At 38.6% G+C, this 20,193-nt stretch overlaps 1 protein-coding gene across 1 annotated transcript; it reads right to left on the bottom strand.

Moving 5' to 3' along the window:
* Window positions 1–14,699: 14,699 nt before the first annotated feature.
* On the bottom strand, window positions 14,700–19,103 carry UQCRB (ubiquinol-cytochrome c reductase binding protein). Its single transcript, XM_039866350.1, has 4 exons — window positions 18,957–19,103; window positions 16,612–16,683; window positions 15,592–15,758; window positions 14,700–14,916 (listed from the first exon to the last, which is right to left on the bottom strand). The coding sequence occupies exons 1-4, from the start codon at window positions 18,973–18,975 to the stop codon at window positions 14,839–14,841; spliced, it is 336 nt and encodes a 111-aa protein (XP_039722284.1). The 5' UTR covers window positions 18,976–19,103; the 3' UTR covers window positions 14,700–14,838.
* Window positions 19,104–20,193: the final 1,090 nt, after the last annotated feature.

Below are 20,193 nucleotides of genomic sequence, written 5' to 3'. Positions count from 1 at the left end.
TCCCAGATTTCCAAAGAAGGACTATGAAAGCAACTTTTTGGTAGTTGAGTATTTAACCTCATTTTGGTAGTTGAGTATTTAACCTCATTAAATGGCATGCTATACTGGGGTGCTCTGCCAGCAAGTTCAATCCAAAATGTTTTATAGATGACAAACAACACAACACGTATTATAGGGTGAGAGATTTCTAAGATATACGTTAAGGAAATCGTGCCTTCTGCTAAGATGCATGCTATTAAGAAGCAAAAGAGGGGAAAAGATGAAGAGAAGAACTGAAGATCATTAAATATCTCACTTGTGAAGAGAAGAGAGATAAGGCCATTGGCATCAAGAGAAGCTAGAAGTTTGTTTTTTCATATGGGAAGTACATACTATATCGATGATCCTTAAGTAGGAGTACCCAGATGATTCTGATGACATTATTTTGCATACTGAGTCAGAACTGAGTCTGGGTAAGTGCACGGCAGAAAAAGCACCTGGGGTGTTCCAATGTACACCGCTGGTAAAGTAAATTTGTACTGCATACCAATTTTTATTCTTCATTTTCTCCTATTATCACAACTTAATTTTATTCAAATGCCATTAATTTTTTTAATGTTCTGACTATAAAAACAATTCAATGAAAATTTGGAAAATGCGGAAAAGCACACATAAAAAGGCTAAAATTGTCTCTAATTCCATTAGCCTTTTTCAGTCCAGAGAGTCTAAATTTAGTCCCCCTGGATGGATTTCAGAGGGCCCATGGCCGAAACCTCTGAAAATTTGTGGGAAATTACTATTGTCCTTTTTTCTCCAAGCATATATGTGGCTTTTATAGTATTAATCTTATATGTTTTAAAACTGCTTTTTTTCAGTCGATAAGATATTTCCCTTTGAGAATATCACTTTTAAAGAGTAATAATATGCCACCTGCCACTCTCCATTGTTAGTCATATTATCCATGTTTGTTGCTATAAACAATGCTGGAATAAACAACCATGGACACGAATCTCTGCATTTTTTATCTATTTCCTTTTTTCCTATTATGAGATTCAGAAATTCTGGGTCAAGTGATATGTCCTTTTAGGCTCTTGACATCTATTGTTTTTGAGAAAGATCTTGTCAATCTGCATACCCACCAGGAGCGTATTAAAGTGTGAGTGACTCTGGTTTTTTGTTTGTATGCTTTTAAAATGTATTGTGTGTCTTTGATTTCTTTTCAGGTTCCTTTTATCAGTAAAGTTATTTTGGAAGATGACAGCCTCATAAAAGGCCCAAGTGTCCTAAAAACTACCTGAAGAAGAACAACGGAAGAACTTGTGCCCCCGAGTTCCTTTAACAGCTTTCTTCAGGCCTCTGCCCAGGCATCTCTTCCTCCAGGATGACGCCCCTGAGCATCGGTTCCTTCCAGCAGTGGAGTATGTTAGTGTGTCCACATCATAGCTCCGGCATCTGGGCATACTCCCGGCAGATCAAGAGAGGGACTCTCCACAGCGCTAGTCCTGGAGGAAGGCAAAACCCTGCCTCTTGTTACCAAGGCTTCAGGCTTGTATGCCTTCTCCTGGCAGTCAGCATGGGGTGTCTGAGCCAGGCTCCGCCAGCTGGATGTTCTGACTCAAGATTTTATCTTGTGGGAACAACACAGATGAAGGGATAGCTGAGAAATTCCTTAGAGCAGCAGCAGGGTCCAGCAGCTGCAGTGGCCAATGCAGTGTTTAGCCTGGTCCTGGGGCAGGACCATATATGTGTACTTGAGCCCATCCACCCTCTTCTGGATTCTTCTCTCTTGCCTTTTGTAGTAGACTGACTATCAGCCTACCATTCCAAAGATGTCCTCATTTTAATCCTTGGAACCTGTGAATATGCTACTTTACATGGCAAAAGGAGTTTTGCAGATGTGACAGTTAAGAATCTTTAGATGAGGAGATTATCTTGGATTATCTGGGCAGACCAGATGTAATTACAAGGGTTCTTATAAGAGAGAAGTTAAGAAGTTCAAACAGAGGAGAAGACCATGTCCTGATAGTAGCAGGGGTTAGAGTGATGTATCCACAAGCCAGGCAATGCTGGCAGCCTCTATAAGATGGAAGAGTAAAGGAACAGATTCTCCCTCAGAACCTTCAGAAGGAAGTAGCTGTGAGGACACCTTGATTTTAGCTTCACGAGACTTATTATGGATTTCTGACCTCGAGAACTATAAGATAATACATATGTATTGCTTTAGGTTAAGCGTGTGTTAATGTTACAGCAGTGATAGGAAACTAACACAACTTCCATTGATTCCATGATAGTCTCCCAATACAAATGTCTGCTTCATCTAGTCATAATCCATTTCCGTTGCTTATCAGCAACTGAACATTACCCACCTCCAGCCCTGGCCTCAGTGTTGGTTGGTCCTGTCCTCCATGTTCCCACCCCACCTCCTGCTTTCCATGAAGAAGCCCTGCTACCCTGAGTTGTGACTCTACTTACCAGGCTATCTCCCCAGACTGCAAACTCAACAAGCACAAGGACTGAATGAGACTCATCTTTGGACCCTAGCATCTAGCATCTAGTGAATGAACAAATATTAGTTGAAAATAAAACTATTTGTACACAAATGTGCAAAAAAGGTAGAAATGCCTTAAAAAAAAAAACACCACCTTTTGAATAGATGGAGAAACAATCATATTAGGCTCCTTTTCTTTAGACAATGAAAAAATTTTAAAAATAGTATACTTATCTACCTAAATGAAAAATTCTGTTCTGATTTATGACAGGATTTTTAAAAGCTGACTTTTACGTGAATATAAAATATTAAACACGCAATATGTTAGCTAAATCGCTTGGACAGAACTGAAAGTAGAGCAAATGCAATCAATTTATAATATTATTAAAACCTAAGGGGAAATGAAATGTCCGTTTCAGTAACGCTGGGTGTGTCTATGTTTCTCACACTTCAGTGTTATTGTAGGACACTCCAGTGGCTGGTTGCAAAATCTTGATGGTCTGCTAAACCTGGCTTTATCCAGGCTGGTGTGGAACACACATCTGAGACAGTTGGATTTAAGAGACCTCTCTCCCTTGCAGGGCAGGGAGTTTTAAAGGATTTTTTACCCTCCCCACCAACCATGTTCCCTGTCTAAATTCTTTAAGCCTTTGGACTCTGTCCTACAAAAATGCAAAAGCACAAGTGCACAAGGATTTTCACTGCAGCTCTATTTGTTATAACATTTCATTGGAAGCAACCCAAATGTCAATCAACAGGAAAGTGGTTGAATGAAATTATGGGACATCCATAATCTGGAGGGTTATGCTTTCCTTAAAAAGAATGAGAGAGTTTTATACATACTGCTTGCTTTAATATCATAGTTCACTGCTCTGTTTGAAACCCTCCCGGGCTTCCACTTGCATTTATGTAAAATTTAAGCTCCTTCCCCTGGCCTAACACGTCCTCCACTGGGTGTTGCGCCTGCCTTTCCAGCCCGGGGTTTGCACTCTGCCCTCCTCTGTTCAACATCAAAAAAGTGACTAATCATACCTGCCTTAGAGAATTTTTTTTAAAGAAATAATGAGACCACGAATAGCATGTAGTGAACACTAATAGTATTAGCTATTATTAATTAACAAATGATTGGTTGAAGCTTTAGAAATTCAAAGAAAACAGAAATGTCAAGTGTCTGGGGATTAGAGAGAGCTTCTCTGAGTAGGTAGGATTTCATTTTTGTCTAAAATAAAGCTAGAACTTGGGCAAGCAGAGATAATGGTGAGGGTTGTGAGTGTCACCCCAAGAGACAGGGAACAGGAGGGACAAACTTTAGAGGTAAAATTTTGCAGTGTATTTGGGGAAGAGGGAGTTAAACAGGAGAAAAGAGCTTGCCCGGAACGACAGCACAGCGATGTCAGGATGGACGAACCTTCTGTTTTTTGTCATATAGCATCTTTTTGGCACTGGCATGTCCCTGATTTAAATTGTGTAGAAGAATAAGTCTCTGATTGGAAGCAGATCCATCAGGTGAAGAGGCAGAGAGATGGGAGTGGTAGGAGATGGGCTGTGGAAGGCCATTCTCTCCAACACGAACTAGTGTGGTCTCTGGGAGGCTGACTCCAGGCCATGAGTTGGCCAACCTCAAAGAAGTAAGCTTGTAAGGTTTCCTGAGGAGAGACCACAAATCAGCTCCAAAGGGTATCACTTGAAACTCTCATGGGAAAACTAACTATTCTAGAGGGCAGCCCACATCTCTCTGAGTCAGAGTCCTGGTAGGACCCAATCAAGCAACTGAGAAATGTCCAGTGAAGAAGCAGTTAACAGAAGACAGGCAGGGTTAAGGGGAACCAACAGGGGTGGGCATGGAGAGAGAGATGTAGGAAACTTGAGAGGGGGTGCCTTATAGAAGAGTGGCCTTCAGCAGAGGAACGTAACCACATCCAACCCATGGGCCAACAGGGAATGGCCTGGGGAATAAATATCACCATCTCTCTCTTCTTGTCTGCCCTCTCCTGCAAGTGATTTCTCATTGGCCAAGCCCAAGCCAGAAGCCAGAGGGCAAGGGTGTCTATTGATGCAGTTCACACAGGTCAGCCCCTAGGGGTGCAGAGCAGGGTGAGCTGAAGAGAGAAGTTCTGGAATTCCAGCAGCATAAATACTCTTACAGAACGACAAGTCCACAGAAGTGCTGATTAAGGGCCTGCATCCACCTTAAGCAGTCCCCCCAGTGGATCACCTCTGTGCTTCCCTCTCTACCCGCTACCTCCAACCCCCAGCACATGCCATTGATCATCCAGCCTTGCCAATTGGACCTTCTAGTATCTCTCAAAAATTTACTCTGCCCACACCATATACCTAAATTCCATAAGGATTAAAGATTTATGGTTTTATTTCTTATAGCTAAAAGTATTGGATGGAAACCTCGCTGGATATTTACATAACCTTGGACTAAACGAAGGACTTCTCAAAGCATGACCTTAAATGTAAAACCACAGAGAAGACTGGTAGATTGTACCACATAAAAACTGGAAACTTCCATTTGACAAAAACCACCATGAACAAAGTTGAAAACCCACCAAAAAATAAGCAAATTTCAAACAATGAAATAAGAAAATGTCATTTCAGTAACTTTAAGTAAAAGGAGTACTGTCTAAATATATAAAGTCTCATACAAATAGATAAGAACTGACCCATATTTGGGGTGGGAGGCCTAAAAAGAAAACTAAACAAAGAAAAAGCTATGAAAATAAAAAATAGACACATAGGCAAAGGACATGAACAAGGTTGATTAAGGAGGAAAAACAACTTGATAACAGCATATGGAAAAATGTTTAACACTCAATCCAAGAAATGCAAATTTAAACAAAAAACTCTCCAACCAGATTCACAAAGATTGTTCTTAATGAGAGCACTCAGTGCAGGCAGGGGCGCAATGAAAAAGGCCCTCACAAATTGCTTAGAAGAGTATAAATTCTTACAAAATTTTGAAAAGCAAATTGGCAGTTTACTGAGAAACTGTAAAATTCAACCCCTTAAACCAAATTGAAAATTCTAGGAATTTTCACTTCCCAGAATCTATCCAAACACTTTCCTGCTCACAAAGTCCAAACATCTCAATATTGAGAGTTTCATCTCCCATATCTTCCAGATGATGTTTGCCACTCCACCAGTGTGAAACTGTCTGTTCTCCCCTAGGCGTACGCCTGCACTCCCATGTCTCTGAGCATTTCCTGTTTATTTTCCTCCTCTTGTAAAGCCCTTCACCACCTTTTGGGTTTGACTGGCTTAGTTTACCCTTGTAGAATCAGCTAAGTTCCAGAGAGTCTTCTCTTATCACCCTCCAGGTTGAGTTAGTTTCCCTTCTCCATGTTTCTGTAACACCCAGTGCATATTTTTTACAGATAATTTACACATTTATTTGCATATCTATTTATATATATATACCTATTTACTTATCTGTTTCCACCTTCTTGGTTTCTCTTTTTATATCCCCTATACTGGTGGTTTTTAACTGGGGGCAATTCTGTCCCCCCAGGGGGCGTTTGGCAATGTCTGGAGACATTTTTGGTTGTCACAATTTGGGGGAAACCAGAGATACTGTTAAACATCCTATAATGTACAGGAAAGCCCCCACAACAAAGAATTAGCCAGCCCCAGATGTCAATAGTGCCAATGATGAGAAACCCTGTTCTACCCCGGCTTCCGCCTAGCATAGCACATAAAAACTTATACAAAAAACAATTTTTAATCTACGAACAACCTTTTTAAGCTCTATTTTTTCTTCCATACAGTGGGTGTAATAATTTCTATAGCAGAAGTTTGTAGGGAGGATTGAAAGAGATATCATATGAACAATGCCTGGTACAAAGCTGGTATTCTATCGGTATTAGTTCATCTTAACAATAAAGTGCATAAATTAAATTACAAATCCAGAATGTTTTGGTGCTGAATCTTAAAGATTTTGTAGTCAAACCCCTTAATTTTATAACTGAGGAACCCCAATCGATAAAGGCTAATGACTTGCCCAAATCATTGGCATCACATCTGAGTTTCTAGTTTAGTGGCAATCCACATTTTAAATGCATACATGAGAAAAGAATTATAAACTGATACTTTTTGAAATGAATAATTATTTTTTTTGGGGGGAGCTGGCTAGTAAATACTATTTTCATATTGATATATAAAATTTTCTTTAAAATAGTTAGAATTCTAACAGAATAATGACTCAGTTGAATAATGTTACCAGAATTTTCACAGGGACTTATTTTGAAATTATATTTTTGCCATTTATGCAAAAATAGGTGAAAGTATTAAAAGTTAAACAAATTATACGTTTTTTTTCACCTGTAGGAGAGAGAGTCAGAATCTGGAATAACAACTTAAATAGTTTGTCATATACGCAAGTCCCTCAAACATAACAGGCTTTCTAGAATCTATGCTAAAAATTTACCTTAGAATAAATCAGTCCATCTTCTATGCTCAATTGCTAATAGATACAATAAAATTTCTTAACAAAATATAATTCAGAGGCACCATCTGATCTGAGATCTCAAATTCTAACATGTTATGGCTTTTAATATGAACACCAGTGTAACCAGAATTTAAACAAATTATGGCAAATAAATTAAAACATTTATATTTTAACATCTATAGACTTTATTAGGTGTTCCTTATACAGTCATCTGGTATGTTTAAAGAGTGAGCAATCATATAAAAGGAAATATGGTCATAACTGATTGAAGTAATAAAATCCTGAAACTAAATAACATCTCATAATTCATTGCACAGCATATATTAAATTTCATTACATCAGTATATAGCTTAGTAGTAAATTCTCCTGATGGCCATAAACCTCTAAGGTGTTGTCATCCTGAAAAATGAAGGGGAGGGAGACGGTGGGGGTACTGAATGGGTAAATGTTCAATAGTGCTGTGTGGAGTACCTTTAAGTTGTAAAGTTGTAGTGCATTGCCACCTAGTGGCAGAATTTTGTACCTTATTCTAATAAAAAGACTTTTTCCCTACATTTTTAGTTATGTTTCATTCACCCTTTAACTATATTCATCTCTGATACTGTAGTTCCTAAAATTCATGTCACCCAAATGGGTAAACCCATTCATTTGCACTTCATCCACCAGGCTGTCAAGTATTTGATTAGTATAGTTTTTATGTTTACCTAGCTTTTAAATTCTAAATACTTTATATTCAAAGCCATACACAGCTCTATGTTAACAAACACATCCTGTTTATGAATACGGAAGGATTATTATGGCTAAGGAAACTTTGGGCTTTGGTCCAGTTTTTCTTATTACTGAATCTGTTAGCAAGTCACAGTAGTGCTTACCGTGTGCCAGGAACTATTCTATGTGCTTGACATGTAATACAGTCAGTTATTTTCAAAAGAACCCCATCTTAGAGCTGAGGAAACTGAGGCATGAAGAAGCTAAACCCTATTCCTAAAGTTACCCAATAAGTGAATGGATTCCTATCTCTGAATCACTCTATTATTCTGTCTACAGGACGATGAGCCAAATGGGTTATATGAATATAACACGAATCAGCAATGTCTGAGATTCAGATTTATTTGAAAAGGTCTAAGAAAGGAAAGAAAGTGGAGCACCAAAATACTGGGTGGTACTTGACTGTCTGAAAATTTATCTCAGTTACCTAGTTAAGTCTAACAGAGAAGCATCTTGATGCACGTATTTCCTAGTCAACTGACCCTTATGCAAACAGTCCTTCATTAAAATGTCCCTTAACATTAGCATCTACCAACATGTTTATCAGTTTCTCTGTGATTTGCAATACTGCTCTAACAATAAAATTCTAATTGTTTATGAAGTCGAATCACAAATCTTACAAAATATTAAGCATGTCAAAGAACTGCTTTTACAACTAAAAACTTTATCAAATGAGGATCTAGGCAACTTGGACCGACCAAAAGAAAATCGACATGAATGGTTTCAGAATAGGTGCTGCAAAAAATCTGGATATGAGAGTAGAGAGGCTCTTAGGAAATTTAACAAAGCTAATAAATATATTAGCAAAAGTTTAAGACGTCTATGTCGCAAAAGTCAAACATAAATGTTAACAACATATTTCATTTTGTGAAAAAATACATACGTACAAAATGTACACATGTACTTTTTACTGATTTTTGGAATTTTAACTATAACACAAAATTTGGTTTTTTACACTGTTGTTTTGTTCTTTGAAGGAAGATCCCAAACATTCTCACCACACACAGCAGTGGCTTGTGTGACACTGTGTAGGCTGCAGGTTCCACACAGTTCCTTCCCCACTCATTGTGGTTCCAGGCTCTTGAGTCCACAAAAAAAAAAAAAAAAAGGCATTTTAGAGTTTAGGGGTGGGAATGATGACATTATTGAATGATTTTAATTTATATTGGAAAAAATTAGCCTATAACCTTAAAACTTTTAACTATTTTTAGCATCCAACCCTTAACAATATACTTTATAACAATCATATCCAAAGTAGAAAAGTCATTGGGATATGAGGAGAAAGTATAACTTGTCTTTATATTTGTCTATTTTTCTAATGTCTATTTTTTGTTTTCTAATACACATGAGCATATGTATATATATATATAAAACATATATATATATTTATATATAACATACAGACCCATATTGGGACCGTATATATAATTTTGAAAAGATTTGATGTGAAATTAATTCTATTTGGAGAGCAGTGGTTGGAAAGGGCTGTTTCCGGTCTTAGATGAGGTGAATCCTTTCTCCTTTCAAATAACTTTTGACGTCTGAGAGCCAGTCTGTTTGCTTCAGATAAAATGAAGTCACTGGTGCTTGTTTCTTGCCCCATTCCATTCCTACAAGTTAGGCTAATTATCTTACTAATATACAAAGGCAATATAAAGGTGTGTCTTCCACTTGGAAGAATGTTATACCCTCTAGTAAATTAAGAAGTTATCTAACCAGTGAAAAAAACTAATTTTAAGTGGCTTCTCTAAGCTTCAGGAGGCACTTAAAACAGTAACTGGAAAGAAATTGACAGATAAGTAAATTAAGCAGTTATTAAGACTAAAGTTTAGGACTCACTTCTAGTGAAGATGACAAAGTAGGTAAATGTTGTATTCACCTCCTTGCAAGACCACATCAAAATTACAACTGAACTATAGAACGACCACCTGAAGACTCACTGAACAGAACTCCTATAACTAAGGACATAATGAAGCCATGTAGAGACTGATAGGAGGGACAAAGACATGAAATAGGCTGTCCCACAACCATGTGGTGGCTAAGATTCCAAAAGGATGTCTTGGCTGTAGAGAGGCCCCCTGAGGAGTGAGGGTTTCGAGCCCCACATTAGGCTCCCCATCCTAAACCATCAGTGCTGGGAAAAGGAGTTCCCACATCTGGCTGTAAAATTCAGCAAGTCTCTCTGGGTGAAACGAAGGGCTTCTGGAGTCCTAGGCAATCCTCTTAAAGGATCCGCTTATGAACTTATGCATGACATTCACTCGCTTTGAATTTTAGCACTGTGGCAGAAGCTCTACAAGCACAATGGACAGGGGAAGAACTGAATTGTCTGGCTTCAGGGCAACAGCTGGAGGGGCAGCTCAGATCCAGATAGAAGTGCTGGCAAGTACCACTGTTCCTTTGTTGAGTTCTCCTCTCACAGAGAGGCAGGTACAGGCTGGCACCAAATCTGAGTCTCCATCAAATAGACTAACATTGCTTGCCCCATCCTGCTGATTCCGAGAACCCACCCCCCTTCAATTTGCACACAAACTCAGACTTTCAGCAGCTGTTTTTCAGAAGCAGCTGGCTTCAGCAAAAGCTGTGCACTTTCTTAAAAATCTCTGCAACATCTGCAAAACTCCAAAAAAGCAGCGGCGTGCCCCCTACTTCTTGCTAAGCAACCCCCAGCCTGGCACCAGTGGCATCTGGCCTCAGTTGGCAGCACTGCCTCTCCCAGGCACCCCCAAGCCCAGCACAGGCAGCTACCAACCACAGAATACTTCATATATCCTACAAGGTGGCCCTGTGCAGAGCACAGGCAGCGGCTGAATTGGGTGTGCACCAGAGCCTCTCCCAAGAGGCCCCAGAACCAACACATCCAATGGTTGGCTTCGGACCACACCAGAGAATCACCTAATTCCACAAACGACCACCCAAAAGATAGACTCATCAGGCACCAGAGCCCTGCTACAGCGAATCCTACTCCATAGGGTTAGCCCCCATACAACAGCTCATCCATAGTGATTGCGGCCAATCCTTACAGCTAGTCAGCATAAGGATCAATCCCACCCACTGGCACACTAACACCAATGAAGGCTCATCAACAATAGGAGGGCACACACAATCCACACAAGGGACACCCATGGAGCACCTGGCTTGGGTGACTAGGGAGAGTGCGCCACTGGGATGCACAAGACACCTACTAAATAAGGTCACCCTCCCAAGACTGGGAGACATAGCGGATTTACCTAATAAATAGAAATACAGGAAAGCACCCAGAATGAGGTGAGAAAGAAACATATACCAAATGAAAGAACAGGGCAAAACTCCAGAAAAAAAAAACTAAACAAAATAGAGATAATCAATCTACCAGATGCAGAGTGCAAAACACTGGTTACAAGGGTGCTTGATGAACTTAGAAGAATAGATAAACTGAGAAATTATACAAATAGAAAACATAAAAAAGGACCAGTAGGAAATGAAGAATAAAATAACTGAAATCAATACATTAAATGAAATCAACAGATTAGATCACAGAGAACATCAAATTAGTGATTTGAAAGACAAGGTAGCAGAAAATGCCCAATTGGAACAACGACAAAAAAATTAAAACGTGAGGATGGTTTAAGAGACTTCTGGGACAACATCAAGAGTAACAACATTCATATCATAGGTGCACCAGAGGGAGGAGAGCAAGGGATTGAAAACCTATCTGAAGAAATAATGGCGGAAAACTTCACTAACCTAGCAAAGGAAACAGACATACAAATCCAGGAAGCAGAGTCTGAAACAAGATGAAACCAAAGAGACCAACACCAATACAGATCATAATTAAAATGATAAAAGTTAAAGACAAAGAGAGAATCTTAAAAGCAGCAAGAGAAAGGCAGTTACTTACGTACAAGACTGTCATCTATAACAGGAGGACACACATAACCTTCCTTCCCATATGACTATAGGCTGATTTCTTGAGAGAAACTTTGCAGACCAGAAGGGATTGGCACGAAATATTCAAAGTAATGAAAAGCAAGGACTTATAACCAAGATTACTCTACCTGGCTAGGAAAGCTATCAATTAGAATCAAAGGACAGATAAAGAGCTTCACAGAGAAGAAAAGTTAAAGGAGTTCATCACCATTAAATCCGAAATGTTAAGCGGACTTCATTAAAAGCGGTGTGGTGGGGGGGTGGGGTAATTTGGACAACTTGAAGAAATGGATAAATTCCTAGAAACATATGGTCTTCCAAGACTGTATCAAGGAGAAACAGGAAACCTGAACAAACTGATAACTACTAACAAAATGGAATCTATTAACAAAGACTCCTGACAAAAGTCCTAGACCAGATGGTTTCAAAGGTGAATTTTACCAAACATTCAAAAAAGAATTAACACCTATCCTTCTCAAACCATTCCAAAAAATTGAAGAGGAAAGTCTCCCAAGCTCATTTTACAAGGCCAGCATTACCCTGTTTCCAAAACCAGACAAAGACATTACAAAAAAAGAAAATTATATGCCAGTGTCTCTAATGAACATAGATGCAAAAATCTTCAACAAAATATTAGCAAACCGAATTCACCAATACTTTAAAAAGATCACATACCATGATCGAGATTTATTCCTGGGAGCAAGTCTGGCTCAATATTTGCAAGTCAATAAATGTGATACATTACATAAACAAAATGAAGGCTAAAAATCATGATCATACCAAGAGGTGAGGAAAAGAGTTTGACAAAATGCAGCATCCATTTATGGTAAAAACTCCCAGCAAACTGGAAACAGAGGGAATATACCTCAACATAATAGAAGCCATATAAGACAAACACACAGCTAATATCATACTCAATGGTGAAAACCTAAGTGTTTTCCTTAGATCAGGAACAAGGCAAGGATGTCCACTTTCACCACTTTTATCCAACATAGTATTGGAAGTCCTAGCTACAGTAATTGGACCAAAAAAAAAAACCCCGAAAGGCTCTCAAATTGGAAAGGAAAAAGTAAAATTGTTATTATTTGCTGATATCATATATAGAGAACCCTAAAAATTCCATCAGAAGCTATTAAAACTAATATGAATTCAGTAAAGTGGCAAGATACAAAATTAATATTCAGAAATCAGTTACATTAATATACACCGATAATAAACTATCAGAAAGAGAAGAAAACAATCCTATTTACAACTGTATCAAAATACCTAGGAATAAATTTAATCAAAATGGTAAAAAAACTATACTCGGAAAATTTTAAGATATTGAAGAAAGAAACTGAAGAAGATATAAATCAACAGAAGCATATACTGTGCTCATAGATAGGAAGAATTAACATCATTAAGATGGCCATCCTACCCAAAGCCATCTATAGGTTCAATGCAATCCCTATCAAAATACCAATGGCATTTTTCACAGAACTAGAACAAATAATTCGAAAATTTACATGGAACCTCAAAGACTCCAAATAGGCAAAGCAATCTTAAGAAAGAACAAAGTCAGAGGTATTACACTATTCTAATAACTATACAAGCCAATAATGAATGAAACATCATGGTACTGACATAAAAACAGACACATAGATCAATAGAATAGAATAGAGAACCCAGAAATAAACCCATGCCTACATGGTCAATTAATCTATGACAAAGGAGGCAAGAATATACAATGGAATAAAGACAGTCTCTTCAATAACGGGTGTTGGGAAAACTAATTACATGCAAAAAAAATGAAACTGGACCACCTTCTTATACCATATACAAGAAGAGACTCAAAATATGGATTAAAGACCTAAATGTAAGACCTGAAATCATAAAATTCCTAGAAGAAAACAAAGGCAGTAATCTCTCTGACAGCGCCCTTAGCAACAGCTTTTTGGATATGTCTCCTGGCATAAGGGAAACAAAATAAAAATAACCAACTTGGACTACATCAAACTCAAGTTTTTGCACAGCAAAGAAAACCATCAAAACAAAGACAACCTACTGAATGAGAGAAGATATTTGCTAGTAATACATCTGATAAGGAGTTAAGATCCAAAAGTTATAAAGAATTCATACAACTCAACACACAAAAAAACAAACAATCCAATTAAAAAACAGGTGGAGGACCTGAACAGGCATTTCTCCAAAGAGGATATACAGATGGCCAATAGACATGAAAAGATGCTCAACATCACTAATTATCAGAGAATACACATTAAAACCACAATGAGATATCACTTCATACTTGTCAGAATGGCTATCACCAATAAATCAACAAACAAGTCATGGTGAAGATGTGGAGAAAAGGGAACCCTCATGCACTGTTGGTGGGATTGCAAATTGGTACAGCCACTATAGAAAAGTTTGGAGTTTTCTCAAAAAATTAAAAAAAGAACTACCTTACGACCCAGCAATTCTACTTCTGGGTATTTATCCAAAGAAAACCAAAACACTAATTTGAAAAGATCTACACACCTCTATGTTCACTGTAGTGCTATTCACAGTAGCCATGATATGCAAGCAACCTAGCCCATCAACATATGATTGGATAAAGAAGTTGGAGTTCATCTATACAATGAAATAATTACTGTCATAAAAAAATGAAATCTTACCATTTGTAATGACATGGATGGACCCAGAGGGTATTATGCTAAGTGAAATAAGTGAGACAAAGACAAATACCATGATTTCACTTATATGGCCACAACTAAGAAACACATAAATGAAAAAATGAAAACAGGCTCACAGATACAAGAACAAACTGGTGATTGCCAGATGGGAGGGGACACTGGGGGACTGAGTGAAAAAGGTGAAGGGATTAAGAAGTACAAGCTGGCAGTTACAAAACAGTCATGGGGATATAAAGTACAGCATAGAGAATATAGTCAATATTGTAATAACTATGTATGGTGCCAGGTGGGTACTAATCAGGGGGATCACTTTGTAAATTATACAAACGTCTAACCACTAGGCTGTACAACTGAAACTAATATAATATTGAATGTCAGCTGTAATGAAAAATAAAAAAATTAGAAAAAAGAATAAGGTTTAGAATTCAGAAACTCCAGCAAAAATTATAATAGGCATTTATTTAAAGTAATACATTTGCAGCCTAGATGATTCTCAATTGTACATTTCAGGTTTAAACAACATCTTAAAAATACACTGAGGACAGCTGCAGCCACACATTTTCAGTATATATTTATTTCTTTGCCCATTCTTCTCTCTCTTTTCTTTCCCGAATAACCTCTTTCAGATATGGTTCAAGGTAGAATTTATCCTAAAGAATAAAAGAAAAATATCATATGCCACCATCACATACTGACATGTCCTCAACATTCAATAGGTCTTAAACATAAGAAATGTATCAAAGTTTCCAACATAAGAAAAAAATATTCTCAAGCAAAGAATTGTTTGCTTTTCTAGAATGTAAAAACCCACAAATCGCTTGCTTTGATAGGTTACGAGAGGAAAGTCTAACAGAAAAGAGTATGAGGCTACAAGCTTTTGCCTAGTTTCAGTACAGTTAAAGGGGCAAGGGTAATACACAAAGTCTTTGCTTCACAGAGTCCTTCCTGGGAGCTAGAGGGCCACTCAATGGGCTGATCACATGACCACCGGTTTTCATCTGAGTAAGAAGCAGAGAAAGAACCAGGGCCTGGGAAGCAGAAGACCTGAATTCTAGTCCTGGATCTAGTCTTATTAGAGACTTGCTTAGTGATTTTTGGGACAGTCACTTCACTTTTAAGTCTCAATGTGATTGTCTCTAAAATGGAGCTAATATTTGATCTAATCTCACTGTACTGTCATAAGGATATCTATTTGTCACAACTTTAAGAACTCTAAATTCTTAAATGAATATTACAAACAGAAAGGCATACAAATGAATGCCTTTCTGTTTGTAATATTCAATCCTTAATGGTCAACATTATCAGATACACAGAAGCTGTTCTACCTCCTCGTATTTTGTCCACTGCTCTTTAGGCAAGATCTGCTGCCTCATAGTCAGGTCCAGTGCTCTCTTAATGCGAAACACCCTGTCGTTATACACGTTCTCAGGAAGCCTTCTTATGGCTTCTTTAACATCATCATCCACATGTATTGTATCATCTCGCATTAACCCTGTGATAGAAAACAAGAGCATTAGATTGAATATGTATCTCAAAATTAGAAATTTTTTTAAATGGGTAAAATATCTTTATGACTTACAAATTTAAGACTTGGGTGAAATATCAAGAATTAGGTATGATGAAACTCAATGTGTTTTATACATTATAATGGGTTACTTTAATGGGCTATTTGTAAAATAGTACTGTGAAAACAATATATGAGCCTTTTAAAATCCACTGCCACAAAACTCACACTTTATCTAAAAGAATTTTTAAAATATTTAAAATGTCTACCTTTTTAAACACATGCCAATAAACCACATTTCTTATACTTTAAATCTGAGATCAAAGTATTAGAGAATCTTAAAATGAGAGTATACTAAAAAAACAGTAACATTAAATGATGCTTTCATCAAGCTTCAATAATAAAAGATGAAGTCCATAGCAAATTATAAAGTTCTAAATATGTTCAGGCATCAAGATGATTGTAAAGATCTTAGACAACTTTAACATTTGAAAAATTTCTTACTTTCAAAGTTTATATAGCTTAAATTTTAAAATGCTAAGTGGAGGAGTTGAAAGAGCATATAATAAGGAAAATGTCCAGTTACCATATTTCAAGAACATGAATTATTTCCACCTTAAACATCTGAGATGATTCCATTCCTCTCTCTTCTCAAAATAATAAAAAGAAAATGGCTGTGATTTAACTAAACAATACAATGTGACCTAATTTTAAAAACTTCTAATGTACACAAGTACAATTAAAGTATTTTTTTGGACTCATAATAACTCTAGCAAAAGCACTGCTCTCAGAAAAAAACCAAAAAAAAAAAAGAAAACAGAAAAAGAAAGCAGATACTCACCCAGTTTATTGAACCCTGCAGCATTGTAATACCATTTTCGAATACCCTCCAGCCACCGGCCTGATGCTGCAACTGATATTGTCACACTGTTAGTTGCTACAATTCACTTATACTATATGAAAACGTCGATAGGCAAGCAGTGACTATTCTTATAGTTACTCTGTTAGAGAATGCAAACATAGGAAGGAACTTCCTTTTAAAAGTGTATACTGTAGATAAAAATTGCTATTTTATCTATGAGCAAAAGTGACTGCAGGTAAAAAAAACTGGGCAGCAACTCATGGGGGGAAAAGTAAACTCAAACATTTAATGTACAAAAGATCTACAGGTACAATTACTGACATTCCAGCCTCTCAAGACAAGCATGCCAACCCTTTATGTCCCCCTGCTACTATAAGAATTTAAGGGGTAGGGTATGGAAAAAGAACTCAGAACTTCTCCATGATTTGTAGTCTCAGAAACAGATTACAGGAAGGGTCCCCAACATCCGGGCCGCACAGCAGGAAGTGAGCAGTGAGCAAAGCTTCATCTGTATTTGCAGCTGCTCCCTAGAGCTAGCATCACCATCTCAGTTCCAGCTCAGATCATCAGGCATTAGATTCTCATAGGAGCCCCCGTCTCTGGTGTCAAAAAGGCTAGGGACCGCTGTATTACAGGAAAAAATTGTAAACTTTTCAAGGGAGTTGGAATTGTATGAAAAGGTGAGATTTCAGGTTAGGCTGGCAAGTCTAAATGACCCTCATCCTCCAAAATTTTTATTCTAAATTACCTGTTGTTCACTTGGCTACCCTCTTTAAAACTATGAATTTTCTGGGAGAATTCTGAAACCATTAGTTGAAATGGATGAGGAGAAACAGGTAATGTTAAAATTCTTTGGAGGACAAGACCAAACCTGATGGGATAATCCAGTAGTTGCTACGGGCAACACGATAGCGTCTGATGTTTATGAGTGATGTGGTACAGAAAGGGAAGTAATGCAAGTTTAAAAAAAAGTTTTTTTTTTTAATTTTGTCTAGGGCTAGTCCCTGACCAAGGAAGGAAAGCAAACTCTCCTTTTACTCCAACCCTTTCTTGTACCTACTCCTTAGTACATCACGGACTATAAGACTTGGTAAATCTCCTTGGAAATTAAGCACCATGTATAATATTGCTTCTAGCAAAACAAGTGCCAAAGAGCCAACAGTCTACCAACATACTTGTAGAAGGCAAATTTTTAAATATATTTACCAGTGATGGTGATAATAATATTCACTGAACACTTGTGTGCCAAGCACTATCTTATTTGCTTTACCCACATTAGTTCAGTTATTTACAGCATGCCTGTCCTTGCATAAGAGAAATAAGGCTTACAGAAGTCATCCTAACCAAGACCAAAGGCAGTTAGAGTTGAGGCCAGGTCTATCTAGTTCCAAAACCGCACAGAGGCAGGGTGCTTTCAATATTTGTAAAGTTAATTAAATAATGAATTCTTAAGTCTCTCCCCACCCCCAAAAAGCTCAATGTCATTTAATGCATTTTCTGCTACTCTGATATTTCCTAATGGCTACACAATTGCTGGAGCAGGGAGAAAGGGACCGATTTTTTAAAAAAAGTTATTCCAATTTTCACCGCCAGAGGGCAGACATTGCCCCCCGCCCCCCCGCAAATAAAGCAGGGGGTGGGGTGTAAAATTCTATTTGATGTTCACGTTCTCTTTTAAATATTCCGGTAATTCTGTATTTGATTCACTAAGAAATGTTTTAGCGTCTATAATAAATACAAATTTCTTCAAATAGACAAGCTGACATTCCAAATAAGGTTAACTTGAAGTTTCGCTTTAACCCTTGCTCAGATACCTCTAATTCCTAATTTGAGAAGCGCGAGGAGTGGAATGAGGTTGCCAAACCTATTTCCTCTGGTCACACTGCCTCAGTTATCAGCGTAAATGGGAAACTAATACCCCTCTCGTTGCGCCAGGAGAATTTATCGCGGCAATGTATATGACAGCGCTTGGCTCACAGCCCTCAGTTCGTTTTGGCTGAAAGTCATCCACTAATTTTATCTCCTTGAGCCCTGGAATTTTCTGAGGCTGCCGAGCACAGGAAGCTGGAACGCCTGGGCTGTCGGAGCCACCGCGGACACCTTTACCAAGAGAAAGTCCACATCCCAACCCCGTAGACGAGCGAGTATGGCCTGGGGACAGCAGGGACTGGGGGAAAGGCGTCCTCTAGGTTGGAACGGATCCGCTGCTTTCCCTTACACCGCAAACCTGGCCACTTAAGAGAGCAAAGGAAGAGAAGCAAGTTGCTGCGAAAATAAAAAGTTCAGCGCAGCGTCGCCCACCAGATAAGACATCAGTCACTTACCAGCTGGCCTGCTCGCCATTTTGGCCGGGACCGAAGCGTTGCCCACTGGGTAAGTCCTTGAGGGCGGGCTGGGCCCAGTGCGCAGGCGCCTCAGGTCGAGCACCAAGGCGAGGAAGGACGCCCGCGCAGGCGCAGTACTGGCGGCTCGCGTTAGGCCCCTCTCGTGGCGACGACCTCTTTGCCTGAGTAATACCAAGCGCGTTCGTTGGGTGATTTACCGCTCGGTTCCGAGAACCATTACATGTGATGTGTTGGGAAATACAATAGGCAAGGAATTGGGCCACCGGGACTGTATCCTGGTTTCTGTTACTGACAAGCTATGAGAGCTTGAGCAATATTAATTGCGCCAAGCAACACGCTACGCGTTTTATGGGCCTAATCTCATTTAATACTAATTCTTAAGTACTGTGATTAACCCCATTGGAGAGAGTAGGAAACTGAGGCGCAAGAAGGTTGGGTAAATTGTCCAAGGACACACAGCTAAGAAGAATCCAGACTTATCCTCCAGAATCTGAGAATCCAGGTAAAACTGGGACTCCTTAATTCTAGGGCCATACGGTCCGCTACTAATCCAGGAGACGCTAACACTCTCTGGCCTTCAGTTTCTTCAGCTGAAGATGTACATCAAGCCATTTTAGTGGAATTTTAAAGGTTAGTTCAGGAAAATGTTAAATCTAAAATTTGTAGCAGAATTTGCATGCAATTAAGGTAAAAGCAAATAAATTTTTAAAGTCTCAGCTCCAACATGTTAAGTCTAAGGCATAAACATCTAGGGACAGAAAATGGCGTTAGTATGATCGATGCTCATTTAGTTACTGGTGAACTTCAATCACTTCTGTCTTGGTCAGCTCAGGCTGCCATAATGAAATACCATAGACTGGGTAACTTAAACACAAATTTATTTTTCACAGTTCTGGAAGCTAGAGGCACAAGATCAAGAAGCCACCGTGATCAGTTTCAGGTGAGGGTTCTGTCCCTGTGGCTTGCAGATGGCTGCCTACTCACTGTGTCCTCACATGGCAGGGAGAACAAGCTCTTTTGTGTTTCTTCTAGTAAGGGCATTAATCCCATCATGAGGGCCCCACCTTTATGACCTCATTTAAACCTAATTATCCCCCAAAGGCCACATCTCCAAATGCTATCATGTTGGGGGGTAGTGTTTCAACATATGAATTAGGTGGGGGTGGCAGGGGGCCACAATTCAGCCCAGAGCAACTACCCACCGATATCTACTTTT

This window comes from Pteropus medius, unplaced genomic scaffold, assembly GCF_902729225.1.
Source record: "Pteropus medius unplaced genomic scaffold, Ma_sr-lr_union100, whole genome shotgun sequence".
Classification (NCBI taxonomy): Eukaryota; Metazoa; Chordata; class Mammalia; order Chiroptera; family Pteropodidae; genus Pteropus; species Pteropus medius.
Note: the sequence above shows the minus strand (reverse complement) of the source record. Positions and strands in the feature narration are given on the sequence as shown.

What these genes read in the sequence shown, in the direction of transcription:
- UQCRB (XM_039866350.1), bottom strand. An exon ending in TGCAGGGTTCAATAAACTGG is followed by an intron (nt 15,759 to 16,611) that starts GTGAGTATCTGC and finishes TTTCTATCACAG; the next exon opens with GGTTAATGCGAGATGATACA. An exon ending in AGTGGACAAAATACGAGGAG is followed by an intron (nt 14,917 to 15,591) that starts GTAGAACAGCTT and finishes TTTATTCTTTAG; the next exon opens with GATAAATTCTACCTTGAACC.